This window comes from Martes martes (assembly GCF_963455335.1).
Source record: "Martes martes genome assembly, chromosome: 4".
NCBI lineage: Eukaryota > Metazoa > Chordata > Mammalia > Carnivora > Mustelidae > Martes > Martes martes.
In genome coordinates, this window is record NC_137891.1 from 48,344,208 (window position 1) to 48,368,452 (window position 24,245).

At 37.4% G+C, this 24,245-nt stretch overlaps 1 protein-coding gene across 2 annotated transcripts in view; it reads left to right on the forward strand.

Moving 5' to 3' along the window:
• The window catches only part of CNGB3 (cyclic nucleotide gated channel subunit beta 3), a gene marked incomplete at both ends in the record, with an annotated part of 145,931 nt that overhangs the window by 110,070 nt on the left and 11,616 nt on the right, over nucleotides 1–24,245 (forward strand). For both annotated transcript variants that reach the window (XM_080802459.1, XM_080802460.1), the window contains 2 exons: nucleotides 6,649–6,732; nucleotides 13,270–13,388. In XM_080802459.1, the coding sequence (XP_080658585.1) occupies nucleotides 6,649–6,732; nucleotides 13,270–13,388 (203 nt within the window). The remainder of the gene's footprint in view (nucleotides 1–6,648; nucleotides 6,733–13,269; nucleotides 13,389–24,245) is intronic.

Here is a 24,245-nt window from a genome sequence, read left to right on the forward strand (position 1 = left end):
TTTCTGATGATTATTATTTTGATTTCGATTTTTAAATATCGTTTATCAAATCAAGTGCGAGGGAAATCGCATTATGCCTCTACAACTAAATTGCCAGAAATGGGAGAGAATTTAATAAAAGTTCTATTCCGCCACCTAGTGGCCAAAATCTTAAATCTCATCCTTTAGAAACAAAAAGAGCTTAACAGTAGGAAATCAGGGATCCAGAGATACCAAAATGAGAATGTAGGCACCACCAGACTGCCAAGGAAAGCACAATGTTTCACACTATTTGCTGCTCTAGTAAAAATTCAGAACAGATCCAAAACAGGACACCTCACTGGGACCTGTGACTCATTGTGATTATGTGGCAAATGAAGGCTGAAAAGGTTTTGACTTTAGTGGTAGGAAAGAGGAAGGGTGGGGGTGACAAACTATGTGAGTGACAGACTGAGTCAGGAATGGAATGGAAATGACGTAATTATTTCTACCAGTCACACACAATCCCCCAGTAGTAACACCTTAATCAGATATGCCATCACATATTTTCTCTGAAGGGTTTCAAATCAGAGTATTACAGTAATACTTAACTACATTTCAATTTTATTAACTTTATTTTTACCCTGGTGGTATCAGTAATAAGGTACTGTTGCTAGAGTTTTTAAAGTATTTTGAACAATGAGTTTATGACCCAGATGAACTCCATTCAACGACACGCCCTGAACAGTTACTCTGTCTAAAGCGTGAGGCACTCCAGATAGGACACCCACAGAGTCTCTGCTCTCCAGTGCCTCCCAATAAGGCAGGGAAATTCTAAATAATAATATTTAGTTTGGTTGTATGATGATTATGTGACTCAAAACATATGAAGTGTTTATATCAACACCTGCCACATAGTAAATTCTATATTTATTATTACCGTATTACTAACTGGAAGATAAAACTGGTTTAATCACACGGGAGTTACTACACTGGTAAAATCAGGTCCTTCATGTGGCCCTGCTCGAACCTATTTTCAAGATGGATTAGATTCATCCACAAGGTTGTGACTTCCCACTTCGATTGTGTGATACCGAAGCTCACAGAAAAATAGAATTATTGTCAGTTCTCAAGGAAATCTTGATGGAAATGACTTTTACTAGTGTTTGCAAATATTGAGCATAGAGTTGGGCCCAACATCACTTAGAACTCAATAAGTTATGGCATAGTAACGTGCAAATTATTTATCACATTTGACTTTCCTGCTCCTGATAGCTACCATGACTGGAAAGTCGGTGGCATGGGCAACTGGATTCAGAATTCTCTGTTCTACACGTATCACCCATCACTTCCTTAATAGGAATGGAGTTTAAGATGGGATAAGACGCTTCCTTTTATAATAAGTAAGAGTAAGTTGGGAAAATCCCTGAAGACTATCGTTTATACTTGAGGGACACCTGAAGTCACAGTGAATTATAGGTTACCAGGACTATCTTAAGTTCTGTTTCAAAAAATTTAAGCAGAAATAAACATAGAACTGGAGAAATCCTACAGGACTAAGAAGGTAGTCATTCCAAAAATAAATTTCACCTGCTTTTCAGTTGTGCTCAGAGCTTAACCTTATTAAAAGAACTTTCTAAGTACAGGAAGCACCATCTAATTTATATTCTATGTTTTGAATTAAGTAAAAATAGAGGGGTACATGGATGGCTCAGTTGGCTGAGCTTCTGACTCTTGGTTTTGGCTCAGGTCATGATCTCATTGGCTGTGGAATGGAGGCCCCCCCAACCCCCACATTAGGGATCTGCACTCAGGAAGGAGTCTGCTTGGGATTCTCTCTCTCTGCCACTCCCCCAGCTCTCATGCACTCTCTTTCTCTCTAAAATGAATAAATAAATCTCTAAAAATAATAAAATAAAAATAAAATTTCTCTATTTCTTTTCAAATGACCAGAATCTTTATTTAAATCTGTAATATACATTTATATATCACTGAATTTCCCATTGTTGAAAACAGAATAATATCTAACAACTTCATTTTATACATCACCACATATTTACCTAGTGCCTAGCGTGCCCCAAACACTGGTGAGACACTGAGGGTACAGAAGTGAATAATACACAGGTCTTACCCTCAGTTGCCCCAAATGTAGATTTAAAAGACAACAACAACACATACACTTTGGTGATTCCCTTTCTCTGACATCTACTGCATGTGTGACCTTAGGGAAGTAGTCAATAGACCTCCTGAGCTTCCATTCCCTCATCTAAAAACCAGGAGTGATAATATATTAATTAATGCCAGGCATCACAGGAAGGTTGAAAGAATAAAACAGGTAAAGATAAGAAAATAGCAAAATTTAATACAAATATTATTAATATAATGTTAATGTTGATATTGGTGCAGGTACTCTCACTTTATTTTTAAAAAGGACTTTTATGAAACAATGACTTAGCTCTGACCTTCTGTAAATCAGAAAATTTCCTAATGGCCTCTATAAAAGAAATGGAGCTGCATTACAAAGAAAAAACACTAGCCCTGGGATGTAATTCTTTTTAATCACACAATAGTGGAACAAAGTGTATCTCAAGAAAATAATCATTTCCGAGGCATGGGGGTGGAGATAATTGTTGTCAGACACAAACTATAACAACTTCATAATGCAAACGGCATTCACTAAGCCTAAGTACGGATGAGAAGGACCTAGTTCTAGATCACAGCTGCCCCAAGGCCAATGGCACTTGACCATAAAACTATTAGGGGACAGAATCACTTAATTGGTAAAACTTAAACTGTAAGTTTTTATTACATACAGCTGCTATGTGCCATTTACATAAATTGATACACACTCTATGCAAATGTGTTAATAAAAATTCATATTTATAACAGTTCAGATGTTCTTCTCTGAGGAAATCCAAGCTATAAGCTAAAAGTTATTCATGTAGGCACTTGCACATTTCTACTGAGGAAAGCAATAATTGTTTGCTTATCTATTTTAGAGCTCTTCTCCTAGTTTGGTCTAACACTTCCATGGATTGGGTTTCCTTTATTAGTGCTTTCTGCCAGTGAGCTAACCTGAAGGTAGAAGAGAAAAGATGAAATGTGTTCTTCCTCAAATGGCATTCTGTTCCTACAAACGATCTTGACATATGTGTTTTACTTCATTTTCATTAAAATTAATAAAAGTCAAGCTGACAACTCATCAGTTCTTCTCTCCAGTTCTAGTCTCCCACCTTCCTCAGAAGGGACCACTAAGATGATTTCAAAGGTATCCTTCCAGTCCTCATTTTTATAATTTTACTTTATATCTATACAGACATCAATGACTATTTTGTGTAGTGTTTTCATAGCTAGAGTCATATTGATTGTATTCTACATCTTGCTTTTGTATGCAGCTCAATTTTTTGTCAAGTTCAGTCATATCTATATACAAAGAATGGTCTGATTTATTTATTTTAACCACTCTATGATATTCCAACCTATAATTATTCAACATTTTTATCTGTCCACAGATTGACATTATGTTGTTTCCAATTTTTTCAGTACTAAAAACAGTACTGCCACACACATCTCTGTGTATTTATAGAACAAGAATTATGCTCATAGGAAAACATTTAAAATCATTAATAACTCCTATGAGTAAAATTTAATACAGTTGGGAATTTTCATCAAAGTTCATTGCAATAGGAATTGTTCAAGGAATGAAAAGTTTATTTCGGCCTACAAATTATAACTAGGATTGTAAAAATTAATGCCAAAAAAATAAAACTGCACAAATGTAAGTGGGTCTTTTCAGTCTTCTGTTTCTGATTATTTACAGTGTTATTCTTCTCCATGGATATGAGTGATTGAGAGTTAGCTTCATCACAATGATATTTCAAATGTGTTTATGCTTAAGAACTTCCAAGTATATTTCTAATGAATTTTCTCTAAAACATCAAGAACATGAACTTTGCTTTAGTAAGGGAGATCCTAGGATAAATCCAGTTTGTTTGTGTTTTTTTCTAAGAGTTCTGAGTGATCAGAACACCAATTTCCAAAATGAAATTACTCCAAACCAGTTACAGCTTTAAGAGAAATCAGGCACTGGAATATTAGCCATCAGAAAGAGGGAACATTTACCATTTACATCAACGTGGATGGAAGTGGAGGTTATTATGCTGAACAAAATTTGTCAGTCAGAGAAAGACAATTATCATATGATTTCACTCATATGTGAAATATTAGAAACAGGGCAGAGGACCATAGGAGAAGGGAAGGAAAACTGAATGGGAAGTCATCAGAGAGGGAGAAAAACCAGGAGAGACTCTTAAATATAGGGAAAAACCTGAGGGTTGCTGGAGAGGAGGTGGGTGGGGGGATGGGGTAATTCGGTGATAGGCATTAAGGAGGGCACGTGATGTGATAAGCAATGGGTGTTTTACGCAACTCATAAATTACTGAACACTACATTCTGAAACTAATCATGTACTATAAGTTGGCTAATTGAATTTAAATTTAAAAAAAAGAAAAGAAAAGAAATCAGGTACATGATGGGGTGCCTGGGTGGCTCAGTCAGTTAAGCATGCCACTCCTGATTTTGGCTAGGATCATGATCTCAAGGTCATGAGACTGAGCCCCAAATCCAGCTCTGCCCTCAGCCCAGGTGTCTTCTTGTTCATTCTCACTCTCTCTCTCTCTCTCCCCCATCTCTAAAATAAATAAATAAGATCAAAAAGAAAGAAAAGAAAAGAAAAAGAAATCAGGGACATGAGCTATATATTTATAGAATTTTTACTAAAAACAAAATAACCACAATTTTTAGAAAGAAATTAATGTTTGTCATTTTCTTTAGCAAATATGATAACCTATGAGACACAGTAAGAATAAAACAGATATAAATAAAAATTATATACCTTGCACAAAACAAATACATAACAAGGAAAGAAAAGGTAAATTTTACTTCACCTAAAAGGATCTTTCTGTGTTTTTGCAAATACAAATCATACCATCTTCAACAAACTCAAATTGTGTCATCCACATGAGCAAATTCTTGGTGCTTTCCCCTCTCTCCTGTCCCCACTCCCAGGAAGTAGTAACTGCCCCACCTCTTAAAAGTTTTATGGATATTTAACTGGAATGTCTTATTACATGATTCACTTCTACCATCAATTACAGCTTTTCTGTTTACTTAAAATATCATCCCAACTAGCTTACTTTCTTTAATCTTTCATAGCTCCAAGGGCATGTACAAAGGCTTGCTCATAACAGCCTTTCATCAATATTTGTTGGGCTGTATTAAGAAGGTATTCCTGTCAGCCTTGGCCTTTTTTTTTCCTATCCTAGATAACCAAAAACTCTATTTTCTCACATAAATTTTTAAAATTCTGACTTTAATTTCGTTTGAGTGTTCCTTACCAATGGCTACATGAAGATACTTCAATCATAAATTATTAACGTTCCTTATCAGTCAAACAACCATGAAGTCTAAATTTCAGATGGATCTAGGTCAAGTGTTTGCTACTGAAATCATTACAGAAAACTGGTGATTGCCGAAAGAATGATTATCCAATCCACAAATTGAGAGCGTGCCCTTTATGTCTCCTCCTCCTTCCTCTGCTCCTGACTATGATTAGTTCTCCACAAAATAATAATTCCCCTAAGGGATGGGAAGGACCAACCACAAAAGAAAAGCAGCTACATGCTAGCAGTTCTGAGAGAAAAAAAATTAAAATATTTGGTGAAAGCAAAAGATTCCAAACCAGTACATAAAGCAACATTTTTGAAGCATCTATCAATTTTTCTTTAGCCTATCATAGAGATAAATTATAATTCTTTGTGTACAATACAAATATACATGCATATTCTAACAAATCAAATGTGTCTCTTACACTATTAAAGTGGATATGAACATCATTCACTCAATAGATATTGCTGTTGTATACATTATGTACAGTTACTCTGCCTTTAAGAAGGTAAATAAGTTGGTAAAGAAAGACAAACAAGTTTGGAAAGTTAAATAATAATATCAAACAACTATATGAAAAATGTTATGAAAAAGAAAAATGTTCAGATTTTTATTTTGCTCTAGGTCAGTCTTAATACTAGTAATTATTATCACTATTATGTTATCATAAGCATTAATAGCGATCATTAATTAAACATTATATTAAGTTTTACATGAGTAAAATTTTTACCATTATGAAATGTACTTTTTTAACTCCCACTTAACAGATTAGAAAATGTTCTGTAGTAATAGGTAGTGGAGACAGGATTAAAACCCAAATCTGGGGCACCTGAGTGGCTCCATTTGTTGAGCGACTGCCTTCAGCTCAGGTCATGATCCTGGAGTACTGGAATCAAGTCCTGCATCAGGCTCCCAGCTCCACGGGGAGTCTCCTTCTTCCTCTGACCTTCTCCCCTTTCATGCTCTCTCTCACTGTCTCTCTCTCTCTAATAAATAAATAAATAAAATCTTAAAAAAAAAATCTGACCAGGATCCCAAGTCTTGCATTCACACTATAGGTTTGTTTGGGTTTCTTCCTAAATTTTGGGTCAAAACAAGTCCATATCCATTGGCAATTAATATTTTAGTGTTAACACAGACAACTTTTATTACTACTAATTTTCATGACATTTTAAAATTATTTGGAATGTTGTCTTTGTAGCTGTATAAAAATTATTTTTCTCTTTGTGATTTTTTTTCTTCAGGGTTGTGATACACAGATGATTTATGACATGTTGCTAAGACTGAAATCCATTGTTTATTTACCTGGTGACTTTGTCTGCAAAAAGGTGAGTGCATGCTATCTTTTGAATGCACAACTAGTAAATAAATACATTTAAGTTCAGATATAGGTCAAGAGCATAGTTTAAACAGAATTTCCAGGGTGAATTCCATAGTATAGAAAGAATTATGACATAGAGTTTTATAAAAGAATAATCTACTCTAAGTTCAAACTGGAACAAAACAATATGGATTTCATTACCTATAGGATATAAGTGTGGGAAGTCTGAAAAGTTGCTTTGTATAAATGTAAATCATCAATTATCACACCCCATTAATGCCAAATATTTAAAGTGGAGAAAAAAGTTACAGAAGTGAAAGGTGGTTCTGCCCTTTTTATATCTTCAGCAAGCTATCAGTTACCTCGATTTAGCTCACCCAATTAGTGGATAATTAATGCCACATTCTTTCCAATTTTACTGTAAATTTTATGATTACAAAAGTAATATATGCTCATTATTTTTAAAATGGAAAACACATAAAAAACATAAAGACAAAAATTCCACCACCCAGAAATAATCACTACTCATATATTGCAATCTATCTTTTATACTGATTGATGGATAGATAGCTTGTTTTATAAAATTGACATACTGTATTTATTTTTTATCATATAACTATATATCATAATTACATTTTATTTACTATTCAGTTATCTTCTACCACCTTATTTTTAAAGCTGCATAATATTATAATCTATAAATATAATCAATTTTCAAATGTTTTCTATTGTAAAATAACTCTACAATGAACATTTTTGTACATCTCTGATGTCTAACTTAAGGGAGGAGAGAAGAAATGCTGACTTTGGGTTTTATATCTTGGGAAACTAAATCAGTAATAAAGTCAATAATCAGAATAAAAAGGGACACCTGTGTGGCTCAGTCAGTTAAGCATCTGCCTTCAGGTCAGGTCATGACTCCAGAGTCCTGGGATCGAGTCCAACATTGGGCTCCTTGCTCAGCAGGAAGCCTGCTTCTCCCTCTGCCTGCTGCTCCCTCTGTTTGTGTTCCTCTCTCTCTCTCTGACAAATAAATAAAATCTGAATAAAAATAAAAGGAAAAAATAAAAAATAATAATAATCAGAATAAAAAGTAGAGGAAGATGAGCAATTTAAAGAATGAGAAATGATCCAAAACCCTAGGGAGTTCACAAGCAAGTAATAGCACCTATATCATTCCAAAATAATGTGTTAGGTGCTATGGTAGACATAAACCCAAACTGTTAAAGGACACAGAGTAAGGACATTTGTCCCACTGGGGTACTAGCAAGACTTCCTGAAGAAGATGGTATTCAAGGTGAGTCTTAAAGAATGAATTTACATGGGGTCACTTGGGTGGCTCAGTCAGTTAAATGTCCAACTCTTGATCTCAGCTCAGGTCTTGATCTCCAGTTCATGGGTTCAAGCCCCATATTGAGCCGGGCATGGGGCTACTTTAAAAAAGAAAAAGAGTAAAAAAAATGAATTTACATGAACCAAGAAAAAGAAGAAGCCGGCATTTCAGATGGAGGAAAGAATTAACATGAGCTAAGGCAGAGAGAAACTCTCTGCAGAGGAAGTTCAGAAAACTACAGTAAGTCCAAAGTTAGAACATTTTAGTATTATTTATTTTAAGAGGTCAATATTTTTGAGTACTATGTCCAGACACTGTGTTGAGTACTGGGTATAATCAGCAGTGAGCAAAAAAATATGGTTCTTGTCCTCCAAGGGCTTACAATCTAGTTCAAGGGTATTCAATTCACAGTGTACATCAGAATCACCTGAAATTAGAAGTCTGGACTGCATCCCCAGCAATTCAGTGGGTTAGGGTGGAGCTCACATATCAAGATTTTTTAAAAGCTCCCAGACAATCTAAAATGCAGCCAAAGTGGAGAATCACTGGCCTGATGGAAGAGACAAACAATGAACAAATGAAGTTAAATAAATACATAAACTCCAAAATACGCTAACTTCTTAAAAAATGGAATTCGCTAGGGATGTGTGTGGTGCAACAGCACTTATTTAGTTTTGAGGGTTGAGAAAGGGGGAAGTTGTCAGCCATGACCTTTATAAAATATAAAGTGAAATATTTATTTAGTAATTAGGTGGAGAGGACAGCATTTTAGATGAAGGCTTGGAGCCTTGAAGTAGGACAGAGCTTGGCATATTTACTGAATGGAAGCAAGTGATCAACTGGAATGATGGTGTAAAACAAAGTTAAGAGTAGAAGATATTTCAAGGCATCTGGGTAGAGATACCTGGTGCACAGAGAGAAAGAAATCAGTCTAGTTTGTGAGAGAGGATAGAACTAGAGGTAAATCTTGGGAACAAACATATGGAAACCAACTTCACTAGAAGCTTAAGAAAGATAAAAGAAGTGGGCCAAGGCCTATAACTTTGGAAAATGCCATTATTTATGGAGGAGGTCAAGGAAGAAGAATCAAAGGAGGAGCTATCAGAGGTAGAGGAGGAAAAATGGAGGAGAGATTTTGACATAATAGAAACCAAGAATATGCAATCCCACACAAATTGGTCCAAGTTAAAAGTAGGCAGTTTGGTGATATGAAATCATTTTCACTGAAGTGGGAAATACAAACCACAGCTCATTTTAAAGACCCCTTTAGGGCAGTGTTAGATTTGGAATGACATGGCCTTAATGCACCAAAATGGCCTTTCAATTTGTTCCAGTAACAGCAGGAACTGGAAATTGAGATAACTCATAGAAACTTTAGCACCCATGCCCCTAAGCAGTGCAAATTTGCTTAACAAAGTGTGAAATGCAGAGTAGATACAGCCTTCTCATTTCTAATTTCTTCCTTGCATACCTCCAGCACTCAATAATAAAAACAGATCAGTGAACACAAGTGAGGAAAGAAAGGAGTAAGTGGGAGAAATAGCAGAAATGAGAATGTGTGAGACTACCTGCCACATTGCTTTGCTTTTGCTTTTAAGGGAGGAGGATTTAATTCATAGTAGATATTGACAGAGATGAAAAGTTGTTAAATTCAGCTTTGTTTTTGCTTATCATTTCCACAAATCATTGTAGGAAACAGGAAGGAAAAAACTCATATTCTATTGGTATTTGCCTTAATAATTGAAGGAATGTCAGGGCTCGGGATGAAGTTTGCTGACCTGCTTAATCTCCAAGATGACTCCCAAATATACTGAGTGCGTAGCTTGAACCATTTCAAAGAAAACTAGGGAATTTTCCCAGAATTCATTGCAGAATTAATTTGAGTGTCAGAATGCCCCTTCTGAAGAATATATCCTTCTAAACAGGAACCCTGAAAATTTGAAGTGCTCTCTCACTAAGGGTTATCTCACTCTACATGAGGCTCTTGCATTTGTACACTTTCTCCAAATTAGTACATAAACCAACCACAGAAGCTTGGTTTGGTCTTAATTTTGCACATGCTGTCAGAACCTTGTTCTCTGAGGAATGTCTACTCCATTTGAATGCTAATTAAACTTGCAGGAAAGGCTTAAATTAGCCTAGAAATATGCAAGAAATCATGGAAGTTTTGGTTCATTGATTATGCCAGATCTCCTTGGAAAATTACTGAAATGATCATTAAAAAATAATTAAAAGTGCTGAACTATATTTAAGTGCCCATTATGTACTTCTACCTCCAGTCAGATGTAATAACTGCCTTTGAAAAATCATTCTAGTTCCCGGAGAATTACTTCATGAAAAGAATAAGGAATATACCCTTGTAGTAATCATTACTTCCTGGAGTAATCTCTTGGAAAACTAATATTCAGACACTTTTCCTTTTTTTAAAATAATTCATCATCATTTTATTGGTTTTTTAGAGATTGGTGTTGATACTGGATTTATCATTAGGTATGCTCTATCTGTATATATTCTACAGAGTCAGGTGACATATGTGCTGCTAGTTCTAATGCTATCATCTGCCAACCTTGTAAATTTGCTCAAGACACTTAACTTTTCAAGCCTCTACTACCAATTTTTAAATATCTTTGACCTCACTGGGATTTTTGCAAGAATTAAATGAATTAAGATCCCTGAAAATGTTTTGCAATTATAAAGTAGCATGTTCTGATAGAAGAAATGCAAGTATTAAAATAATGAGTAATGTAAATATCAGATATTATTATGATTTTTAAAGTACTATGCAAATGTTAGATGTTATTAACATTGATATTATAGAAATAACTGCAATAAGATCCATCTTTCTTGGAATTTCTACTTCGATCTATGTTTGAGAATAAATACATGCTTAATATTCTGCACAATGCAAAATTTAAAAATATTTGCTTTGCACACTTAGGAGATGTGCATTCTAGGCTTCCTTTTGCTTCTAATTACAGTCATGGAGTTTTGGTTAGTCAACCATGCTGATCTGTGCCTTTATTTTTCTTTCTGTAAAATGGAAATAATAGTGCTTACTTTACCTTCCTCATAAAGGTAATAGGAAGATAAAATGAGAAATTCAATGTCACAGATGTTAACCAAGAGGTAGAATCTGAAAATTTTAAATTTTAAATTTAATATGACAAGAATTAATATTCAGGAAAGGGAAACGAGTGGGATGCCTGGGTGGCTTAGTTGGTTGAGCATCTCACTCTTTGTTTCGGCTCAAGTCATGATCCCATGGGTCATGAGATCAAGTCCATGTGGGGCTCTGCACTCAGTGGGGTGTCTGCTTGAGAGTCTCTCCCTCTGCCCCTCCCCTGACTTGTGCTCGCACTCTCTATCTCTCTAAAATAAATAAATCTTTTTTAAAAGGGTGGGTGGAATGAAAACAAACCTTCATATTAAAGGATCTTAAAACTTCGTAGAAAATGGTTAAACAAATTTACCTCTTTCATAAATGAGTGCCTATATCATAAGCCCTATGCTCAACACTGAAACAAAGTAAACATTGTCTCAGCCATCACAGAGCATAAACTATAATCAACACTGTTTAATCCTGAGTTAATTTTAATGTATTCTAATCTTTTGAAAATACGGCTAACAGGAATATTTAGTGAATTCAAATAACCCAGTCCCCTCCTGAACCAAGTAAGTAAATTCACTGTGTTCATGCTATTATTTTATTCCTCAGGGTGATCAAGACCCAATTCATTAAGACTTATAGGTGTTTTTTTTTTTTTTTTTAAAGATTTTATTTATTTATTTGACAGAGAGAGATCAGAGTAGATAGAGAGGCAGGCAGAGAGAAAGGGAGAGAGGGAAGCAGGCTCCCTGCTGAGCAGAGAGCCCGATGTGGGACTCGATCCCAGGACCCTGAGATCATGACCTGAGCTGAAGGCAGCGGCTTAACCCACTGAGCCACCCAGGCGCCCCCAAGACTTATAGGTGTTTTTATCCAAATAGTTTGCCTAGTATTATGCAAACCAGTTTATTTAGAATTTAACAGCTTTTCTTGACCCAATTGCAATTTAGGTCTCTTATAAGATGTATTTATTCTTTCTGGATTTTGGAGTGAGAAGAGATATTCAAAGAGGCCCACAATAACCCATTAGTTTGGTGATTTGCATGATTCAACAAAAAAGTTATATTCATGGCTTAAGATTTATTATAGAAAAGCATACAGTGTAAGAACAGGAAGAAAAAGTTACACATAGGCAAAGACTAGAAAAATCAGGTGCAGGCTTTCTAGGTCCTACTTTCATAAGGATACATTTTTCTCTCCAGCTGTAGACCTAAAGACAAAGACAAAATGTCTCCACCTAGGGAAACCCATCAGAGTCTTGAGGTCAAAAGTTGTTAAATGGTGCTGGTCACATAGCTACATGACCAGCCATGATTCAGACTCCAAACCAGATACCAAATACACATCATAAATCTTTGTGTTTACATTAAACAATGTTGACAGCCTCGTACATCCTGATACACTGCCCTAGGCATACAGAATAACACTATTAACCAGTGACTCTGTTAACATTCCAGGAGTTTAGTTCTCAGGGCTTGAACAAGCATCATTGCCCTGGCTCCAAGAGTCCCCAGAGATAAGCAAAAGAGAGTCCCCGGAGATAAGCAAAACTGAGTAAAACAACCCGATGCATTAACACTTTCTTTTCAATATGGAACAAGAATAATAGCTTAAAGGTCTCCTGTGCTCCAATTACTAAATTCAGACCTCAGTGTTATAAGCAGAAGAGTGGAGTTAACCTTTGAAAGACTATAGCCCATGGTCTTTTTAAACACCAAGCACCTTCTTCTAAGATAGCACTGGCCACCAAAGCCTGAGTGACTATGGTTACAATCAGTTATTTCCTCTACCTGTGCTTGTCCCTGAAACTGTGTGCTGACTGAAACATCTTTACCGGGCCAGTGGTGCCATACAGTGCTTACCTGTCTGGTAGTGGCATACAATGCTTCCATATTGGAAAGTATCACTTCCCTACTAACTTCCTTTCATGTGATATGTCCAACCAATATCCATAACTACCTCAAGTCTTAATCACTTTTACATTGATATTTCTTGCTTTTTTTTATTTATATTTATTCCTCTGGAACATTTTATATTTCTTAATTTGGGAGCATAATTATCAAGAGTTAAGTAACTGCCATTTCCTCTTTATATTTGGCATACAGGGAGAAATTGGCAAGGAAATGTATATCATCAAGCAAGGTGAAGTCCAAGTTCTTGGAGGCTCTGATGGTACTCAGGTTCTGGTTACTCTGAAAGCTGGAGCAGTGTTTGGAGAAATCAGGTGGCTAAAAGATACATCATAAGTATTAAAGTCTATTATTTGTCATGAAAGAAAAATCTTAGGTCATAAAATAACTAAGCTTCCTGCTCAAATTTGACAAAGGTTTGATTGTTCTGAGAGCATTGGCACAATAAGGATTTTCACATTTCTGTTTATCCCTCCTTCCCCCAAAGACCTAGCTCATTCAGCTCCTTAGTGCCAGACCTAGTCAGTGCCTGGCAGAAGGTAGATACTAAGTATATATTGAATATGTATATATGTGAGTGAACCAATGATGAAACAAGAGGTTGGGAAAGTTAACTGTTGGAAAACTTAAATTTCAGGCTAACAGAGCAGTTTTGAGTAGGCCAAGGAGGTGAGTAACAACCAGATTTTACAGGTATTTTAGGCCATGGTATGGAATTCGTATTTCATTCTAAATACAAATGGATGCCAGTGGAGGATTTTAGGCAAAAGTGATACAATTTGAATTATGACTTTAAACAACCACTCCAACAGCTATGTGGAGACGAGACAGTAGAAGAGCAAGTATAAAATAGAGGAAACCAATTAAAAGTCAGCTGTGGTTGTTCAAGTGAAAGATGATGGAGTCTTGAACTAGGATGCTGGCTTTGAAGGGGAAGAGAAGTGTGTACTATCAGGCAGTTACTGACATAACAATTTCATAGCTGCTAAGAAATTATCTTCAGGGTTCCAGGGTTATGGGCAATTTCAGATGACTTCATATTAGTATAAGAGATTTCCTGAGAATGTTGAAGCACGTTATATCTCTGTTGATCATGTGGCCTCCCTTTTTTTATTTTTTTTCTCCTTGCTTAAAACAGAATGGACACTCCTGTGAGGGTCCTGCTTTGGGGCAGTGCTGGAAACACTTCACAGAATGTTCAAGATTTTAGTTATTTGCCTATTTTCTATTGCTTCCTTACTAGGAATCCTTGCAAAAGTGATTTAATATTTTAGTGACTTAATAACCACTGTAATCTTGAAGGTCACAAAACTTGCAACAGTCTAATCTGAAACATCACAGAAATTAATTAGTTGACCTCTCCCAAGGGTTGAGTACTCCCTGAAGAATAAAGCTTTATAAATACAAGTATGTTAATTGCTGATACTATCATCACAGGAGGAAATACTCTAGGAATAGTATCCAGGTGCTGCTGAGCTGCAATTGAAAAGAAACTTGAAGATTCTTAAAGAATCTTAGATTCTTGACAATAACTTCTCAAATCAATCTCCTATTACCCATTTGGTTTCTAAGGCCAAATTGAAGCCAGTAGACCAGGCAAGCTCTATACTTGCTCAGTAGTCTGGTTGATTCAAGCAAAAGGGAATTTTTGCCTTGATTCTCTTCTTGGCTATCATTGAGGAGAAACAGGATGCATCTGGCTCTTCCCAGATACCCACAGGCTTCGTAGGCCCACAGCTGTCATATGCCCCGGAGCTCTAGTTATTTACCACAGTGATGGAAGCATGACTGCCAAACATCTGGATACTGGAAAGATCTGGTGATCATGTTTACTACTCAAAAATGTTGTGACCTTTGTTAAAATGATCTATATCCAACACTATCATATAGCTTTTTAAAGAAGGTTCTTTTTTCTGAGGCAAAAAAAAGAAGAAGAAAAAAGAATTGAGGGCTTTCAAAGACATTATATAGTAATCTAAAAGAGCAAAACCCTGACTAAAATATAGATTTACAGCCTTTCATGGAGAAAACCCAGACCACACTTCCAATTAATATCTGAAGAGTACAGACACCCCATTTTTAATAGAGAGACCTAGGGTCTGCCAAAGGATGGTTTTGTAGTAGTTCTGACTCCATTGTTTTCCTTGCGCATACACTAAGTGCCAAGTCTTTTTTTTTTTTTTTTAAGATTTTATTTATTTATTTGACAGAGATCACAAGTAGGCAGAGAGGCAGGCAGAGAGAGGAGGAAGTAGGCTCCATGCTGAGCAGAGAGCCTGATGTGAGGCTCGATCCCAGGACCCTGGGATCATGAACTGAGCTGAAGGCAGAGACTTTAACCCACTGAGCCACTCAGGTGCCCCTAAGTGCCAAGTCTTATTCACCAAAAAAATTTAACCACTTCCTATTCTCCTTCTGCTTCTCACCATTCTTGAAACACATATGAATTTCTACCATTGGCATCGTTATTGTGATTTCAATAGAATTTCCTACTGGTTTCATATTTCTTTGGAATATCCTCCCCCTGGAAAATATCTACTCACTCTTCAGGACTCAATTCATGGGTCACCTTTGAAGTCCCCTTTAATCACCCCCAAAACAACTAGAGGCTCCCTGTTCTCTGCTTCCATACTATTTTATCCAGAACTTTATTATAGTAGTTACCACTGATTTATACTTAATTTGTTCAGATGGATCTTCCCAACAGATAAAGTTATTAAAATATAAGAACTAGAACTTTCCATCTTTATGCCACCAGCAGCTACATAAAAATAATACAGTAAGCCGATACAGTAAGCAACATAAGTTCTTCCTCACTTTGCTCCTCCTCACAAGCACAATTAATAACTATTAGAAAACAAGACACTACTGAGAGAATCCTACAACATGTGGGTGAGGCTGGAGCACCACCTGCACCACAGAGACCAAAAGACTGCATTAGAAGGGAAGAGGCACCTGGGTGGCTCAGTTGGTTAAGCAACTGTCTTCAGCTTAGGTCATGATCCTGGATTCCCAGGATTTAGTCCCACATCAGGCACCCTGCTCAGCGGGGAATCTGCTTCTCCCTCTCACTCTTCTCTCTCTCACTCTTTCTCTCAAATAAATAAATAAAATTTTTTAAAAAAAGGATAAGAGAAGTAACTACACAGTGACCACATTGCCCCTCCCCAAGGCCAGCATAGCATCATACAGAGGTCGCCCCTGAGCTTCCAGTTTCTCCAGTGTGAAAAGAGAACCCAAAGGGGACAACCATCTCCCAAGCATTGTGGAACCCCATACCCTGATCTTTCACCACAATGATTGCAGGAGAACCTGTCTCAACCACTGGGAACCTGACTGTGATGGAGAAGAGAGGAGAGGCTTGCAATATCCAGCAAGTGGATCTTGACAGACTAAGTTCATACATGCCATGCCCAAGTAGTAATCCCAACCAGCAGCTTTGCAGAACCAAACCAGGAATGCACTCACCAGGGAACTCAGCAGAGTGTGGAACCGTCTGATTCTGATCTTCAAACAAGGTTTGCAGACCTTAGAGCCCCATTTTGCCCTCATTCAGGCAAGGAGCTAAACCAGTTCCACCCACTATGGAAAGGTTTTTGGCCCCATCTGACCAGAAGGGCTAGTAACAACTGCTGGAATCAGTGTGGGCCAGCGGCACTCAAGCCAAGAGGCAAGCAGGCAGAGCTGAATGGTCCCAGAAAAGCCAGTACTGGGCATTGAGCAGTCCCATGATATGCACAGGCCAAGGGATCAATTCATAGTCAAGGCTAAAAGAGGCTTTTCAACTACAGAACCTACTTGGGAAATTTAGAATAGCCTAGAGCAGTCCCTTTCCCTCCCATGCAGGCAAGGGAGCTAAGACATAGCCCTAACTCCTCTGAGTGCCTTCTGGCCCCATCTGACCAGTAAGGGCTGGAGACAACTCCTGGAAACCATGCTGGCCCAGTGGCACTGAAGCCACTCAATCGAGGTAGGCACACAGCAAAGCCAGTGGCCCTGTTCACTCAGGGAACTTGGAGTGCAGGTTGGCTTGAGTTAGCAAACAATGAGCTTTACCTGCTTTAAAGCTGCTTTTCCCACTGTGCCCAGGTAGGGAATCTAATTTATACTCCTGCTCCTTGCTGACTACAACCTTTAGCTTATCCAAATAAGGAACCTAACCAGAGTACATAGGAGGCTACATAGCCCATTCAACTGTCCTACGTACAGTGGCACTTGAACAGAGAGTACAGCCCACAACTTCCCCCATCCAAAGAGAAAAATCAGTGGCCTCACCTGACCAAGGAATTCAGTACATACTCTGGCCTGATTCAGGTCCCCAAACAATAAGCTGGGTTCAATCCTGCAGCCCTTCTACATCAGGGAAGCTCATTTATAGCCCCATCTACTACTGAATCCTGTACCCAGTCTAGACCATCTAGTAAGACTCACCCGAGAATCCAGGCAACCATGGAGCCTGTCCTCCAGCCTCACTTGGATAGAAAACCAAGCCAGCAGTCCTATCCAGCTATTCTCAGCCAATGGCACAATCCCCCATGTCCTTCCTTAGAATTTGAACAGTTGCATCACATAAAAATTGACTGTAATAGCAGGCTATATCTGCCCAAGGACATACCAGCAGACACCCAGAAACCCAAACTGAACTGACTGGTGAAGAACTGTGTCTGTCAAAGCAAACCTGTAAAGTCTAATTATTCAAATGTGTAGATAATAATGTAAAAAAAGTCAAGGATCATGAAGGCAGATATGACAACATCAAAGGAAATTAATAAAGCTCTAATAACTGACCCTAAAGAAATAAAGATCTATGAACTGTCAAACAAAGGATTCAAAATAACCTTCTTTTTTACGCATTGACAAAATAAGAAGTTCAACCAAAGACGCGTGGGGTTGTGTCATCAAGAGTTCTTGAGACCCCTGGACGTTCTATGTCTCTCCCTGGTCTCATTGCACTAAGCCTATGCCCCCTTCTCAACTTGACCTCAGTTGGTTACATCGAATAAGAAGTGATAGTCATCAAAAAAAAAAAAAAAGAAGAAGAAGAAGAAGAAGAAGAAGTAATAGTCATCTCTGCATTAACAAAAACTAAACATTTCAGGATGTCTCCTCTGGCTCAGTCAGTTAAGCGTCTGCCTTCAGCTCAGGTCATGATCCCAGGGTCCTGGGATGCAGTCCTGCATTGGGCTCCCTGTGCAGCAGGGAGGTTACTTCTCTCTCTGCCTGCTGCTCACCCTACTTGACCTCTCTCTCTCTCCCCTTCTCTCTGACAAATAAATAAATAAAAATCTTAAAAAAAAAACAAACTCTAGAACCTTTCTAAATGCCCACCAAGAGGATATTAAATATCCTAAATTGTGTTGTAGATTTTAAATGGAAAACTATGGAGCCCTCAAAAATAATCCTATGGTCAACGTGCCTGGCTGGCTAAGTTGGTGGAGTGTATGACTCTGGGTCCCAAGGTTGTGAGTTCAAGTCCTACACTAGTTATAGAGATTACTTAAAAATAAAATCTTAAAAAAAGTTCAAACAAAGAAATAGAATAATTAAAAATATATATATATAATATAAATGCAAGAGTTGAAAAGCACATAATTGAACTGAAGAATTCAATAGATAGTTTCAAAAATAAATTCAACCACACAAAAGAATCAGTGATCTGTAGGATAGGACTTAGGAAATTACCCAGAGGAGCAAAGAGAAAAAAGAATTAAAAAAGTGAAAAAGGCCTACAGGAATTATGGGACACAATGCTATCTTGATACATTAACTTTTTATCATTATATTATGACCTTCTTTGTCTCCCTTTACCATTTTTAACTTAGAGTCTATTTTGTTTAATATGAATATAGCTACACAAAAAAAAAGATATCTGCAAACCCATGTTCATAGCATCATTATTTACAATAGCCAAGACATGGAAATAACCTAAGTATCTACTGGTGGATAAATGGATAAAGAAGCTGTATTCAGGGACACCTGGGTGGCTCAGTCAGTTAAACATCTTCCTTCAGCTCAAGTCATGATTCCAGAGTCCTGGGCTCTAGCCTCACATCCCGCTCCCTGCTCAGCAGGGAGCCTGCTTCTCCCTCTCCCTCTGCCACTCTCCCTGCTTGTGCTCTCTCTCTCAAATAAACAATAAAATTTTTTTTTAAGTTGTATTCAGGGTGCCTGGGTGGCTCAGTGGGTTAAAGCTTCTGTCTTCGGCTCAGGTCATGATCCCAGGGTCCTGGGATCGAGCCCAGCATCGGGCTCTCTGCTCAGCAGGGAGCCTGCTTCCTCCTCTCTCTCTCTCTCTCTGCCTCCCTCTATGCCTACTTGTGATCTCTGTCTGTCAAATAAATAAAAAAAATATTTTTTTTAAAAGTTGTATTCAAATATGTATGAATACCCATATACATATATGAATATAATTCAGCCATAAGAAATCCTGCTATTTGCAATAATATGGATGGACCCTGAAGGCATTATGCTAGGTGAAATAGATCAGATAGAGAAAGAAAAATATTGTATGATTTCAGTTATATGTAGACTCTAAAAGAAAGGAAGAAAGAAAGAAAGACAATATTCATTAAAAAGGCTTGGGGTTACCACAGACAGAAGGTGGGGGGAGGGGAATTGGAGGATGTTGGTCAAAAGATGCAAACTTCCAGTTAAGATTTTACTTATTTATATATTTGTCCAAGAGATAGAGAGAGAGCACAAGTAGGCAGAGCTGTAAGCAGAGGGAGAGGGAGATGCAGTCTCCCCACATAGCAGGGAGCCCAGCGTGGGACTTTGATCCCAGGACCCTGGGATCATGACCTGAGCCAAAGGCAGATGCTTAACTGACTGAGCCACACAGGCACTCCCAAACTTCCAGTTATAAGATAAATAGGTACTAGAGTTGTAATGTACAACATGATGACTACAGCTAACACTGCTGTATGATAGATAGGAAAGTTAGGAATAATTCCTAAGAGCTCCCATCACAAGAAAACTTTTTTCCTATCTTCCTTTTTTCTTCCTTTTTTATTGTACTTATATGAGCAGATGAATGTTAGTTAAACCTAGTGTAGTAACCACTTTATGATATATGTAAATCAACTCATCATGAAGTATGGCCTAAATTTATACAGTGACTCATGTCAATTGTTTCTCAATAAAACTAGAATTGAAAACTATAAATAAATATTGATTTTCATTTATATCCCACTTCCTTTCAAAAATAATTTGTAGGTATATTCAGTAATTTTTTTTTATTTTTTTTAAGATTTTATTTATTTATTTGACAGAGAGAGAGATCACAAGTAGGCAGAGAGGGAGGCAGAGAGGAGGAAGCAGGCTCCCCGCTGAGCAGAGAGCCCCATGTAGGCCTCGATCCCAGGACCCTGAGACCATGACCTGAGCTGAAGGCAGAGGCTTAACCCACTGAGCCACCCAGGTGCCCATATTCAGTAATTTTTAGTTAATTAATTCATTGTGATTTATAAAAACAACTGAAATTTACATCCAGAACCCCTTACAGCATAATGTGAAATGTCTCAAAGAAAACTATGCATGAAATGGTAAACAAGGATGGCCAACAAGAAACAATTGGTTCCCTGAAGAGCCTTACAAACAGATGAGACAAGGAAACGAAAGATTCCAATACCAGGTGATGAAATGTATGGATTACATCCAAAGATGGAGTATACACAGGATGTTAAGGAGTACAAGGCTTCAAAATGACCAGTGTATCCCTTGGACTTGGCAATTACTTGAGCTTATTTGGGAACTGATGGAAGACATTCCAGTGTTCCTCAAATGATACATGCAGACAATAATGTGTGCACAAAGGTCAATGCTGGTAGTCCCTACTGTAGGGTATGTAAATGACTTTTCACATAATGCCTATAGTGGTTGCATGGTGGCCCCCACAAAGATATATTCATGCCCTAACCCCTGGAACCCATGAATATAAAATATAACCTTACTTGGAAAACAAGCAAAAACTAAAACCTAAAAATGCTTTTAACAGATATAATTAAGTTAAGGATCTCAAAGACAAGATCGTTCTTAATTATCTGGATGAACCCTATTTCGAATGACAAGTATCCTCACATGAGACAGAAGAGGAAAGACACACAGACGCAGGGGAAAGAGGGAAAGACCATCTGAAGACTGAGGCAGAAATTGGAATTATGTAGCTAGAGCTAGGAAATTCCTGGAGCCATCAGAAGCTGAAAGAGGCAAGATTCTTTGGAGGAAGCCCAGCCTCGCCAACACCTTGATTTTGGACTCCGACCTCCAGAATTGTGAGAGAATGCATTTCTATTGTAAGCTACTGGTTTTGTGGCAATTTGTTAAAGCAACTCTAGGAAACAAATACCAAACTCTTTAAATTGTTAACTTGAACATTTTTACTGGGGGGGAAAAAAAGGCATGCTTAATACCTCCTTCTACTCACCCTACATGGCCAGTGTACCTCTGAGACCTATCAGTCTTACCTCCTTGATAAATCTCCCATCATTTACATCTTACCATCTCCAATGCTCCTGCTTTGGTCCAACCCACCTCCACTTCTCACTGGACAACTGCAGTGGCCTACTCTGCTTTTCCTACTCCAATATCTACATCTTCTGCAGACCAGTCTCCACTCTATAGCTAGAGGGATCTTTGGGAAACACAGATATGATTGTGTCCCCCCCCACTTCTGCTTGAAACAATTTGATGCTTTTACACTGTTTTTGGGAATAAGAACAAAGATCTTATCCTGGCCTACAAGGTTCTACAGAGGCTAGCCACTGCTCACCTCTCTACTCACACTGCATCCCACTCCTGTGCTCTCTTTAATTCAGGCTTCAGTTCCCTGAATATGCCACATGACATATGGCCTTGGGGAGTTTTTCACACATGCTATTACCTCTGTCTGGACACTTTCCCATCTCCTTTACTTAATCTCCGCTTCTTTCAGAACTTCCTATATTCTCCACTATAGGGACCTCCCAGTTCTCTTTGCTATATGCTCTGGTCAGACTATCTTCCTTTCTTTCTGAGAGCTTATCCTTGTAATTATGCCCTCCCTGGTGCGTTTATTTCTTTGATGTCTTTTCTCCTCACTAATTTGCGGGTGCCAGGACTATTGTGTATGGCTGTTCCAGTTGTGCTGTGCATCAAGATGACCAGTGAGGGACCATATTCTACTCCTGAGTCATGATCTCTGCTATTATGTTCTTCTTCATGCACAGTTACTCTTTACTTTGCCAATGGGAGCATTTTTCTGGCCCAGATTTTCACCCACAGGACTGCAGGTGCCCAGAGAAGCTACATTTTTCTATTTTGCACAAAAGCACAGGTTTCCAAGGACAATAGCAGACACCACATTTGGTTTGTTCTGCACTCAATTCCCAGCCCTTAGGGCAATGCCTGGCCCATATAGTGGCTAATAAATAGCTATTCAATAAATAAGTGAGTAAATAAATAAGTGAATGTAATTATCTTTCTATCTTTGCAAATGTGCTAATACACATTCATTTTTGTCATGAATATGCATATTCAGCCATGTGCCCTTTTAGTCAGTTTTTATTATTAAGAATAGCACTGTTGTGTTTATCTGTATAAAATTACTTTGCTTTTATTTCTTTTAGGTTTATTACCAAAAGTGAAATAACTAGGTCAAAAGGTAGAAACATTTCTATAACTCTCATATTATATGGGCAGATTGTTTTCCAGAAAAATTAAATCAATTTACAATACAGCACGCACATATAGCTATTTTTCCCTAACATCACTGGCTTTACTTTATTATTCTCATTGGTTTTGCATTTTAATAAGTTGTTTTAATTTGCATTTCTCTAAATAGTGCCTGGAAAATAATAGGCCTGCAATAAATATTTTCTAAATGAATGAATTTTCTATGGACCTATTTATTTTTATAAATGTGATCATTTATTTACCTTCCGTTTTTCTTTCTTTTTCATCATCCTTTTTTCATCATATATAGCATGTTATTAAGTAGAATTTAGGCATTTTGATGTATTCTTAGGTATTTTAGATAGATATTCTTAGTATTCTTACGCATTTTGATGTATTCTTATGTATTTAAATTTAAATATTTAAAATATTTATATTCACATCAGTTTTATTGGTCAAATCACCCATTCTGAGAATGTTTTTTTTTTTTTAGATTTATTTATTTATTTATTTGACAGACCAAGATCACAAGTAGGCAGAGAGGCAGGCAGAGAGAGAAGGGGAAGCAGGCTCCCTGCTGAGCAGAGAGCCTGATGCAGGGCTTGATCCCAGGACCCTGAGATCATGACCTGAGCCGAAGGCAGAGGCTTTAACCCACTGAGCCACCCAGGCACCCCGAGAATGCTTTTTTGATATTTACTTTGTATCATAGTGAAAAGCCCCAAAATTTTGAAAAATAACTTTAAACCTTTTCCCCCTCTATATCATGATTGCCAATTTCTCCTGAACACTCAGTTTTTAAAATAAGAGTACCAGAGAATACTTCTAGTTCTTCAGATCATTTTAATTCCATATTCTTACACTTTATCAGAATAATTCAATTATCCCTTTCTACTCCCCAACCCGGTGCCCCCAAACCCCCATGCCCCCAAAAGCTGCCCTCAACCTCTCTTCTTAAAGACAGAAAAAGTAGATTCATTAGAAACATGAGCAAGGGTAAGATATTTTGATTAATTTTGAGAAAGAAAATTCTTTATTTTTATTTTTTCCTATATCTAACCTGTAAATACTACCTGTGTTAAAAAATATGTATTTATATTTTCACTATATCATTTTGTAGGCCATCTCCTTGGTTGTGTAACATTTTTTGCTTAGAGCAAAAAGCACACCTCATCTAAGTTTCACAGTATTCCTGTAAACAACTATATTATCAGTACCATTATTAAAACATGCATCCAAATATCCTAAAGACACCTCCTAAAGTAACTTTGTCCAATGTCTCTAATTCTAGGAAGATCAAAGTTCCTTACCATCATTTGGAACAGCAGGGAGGGGGTCAAGATTCTGACAGTCAGACTTTGGCATAGCTTATTATACCAGCCTGACTGGCTTCCTCCCTTATTTTTTTATTGTCCACGGGCAAGTAAGTATGTGTCATTAAAATAATACCAATGCCTTCACTGGCAGCACTAGAATTCAAGTGTAAAGAAAACGTCTCTTAATTAGTCAGCTCCAGCCTT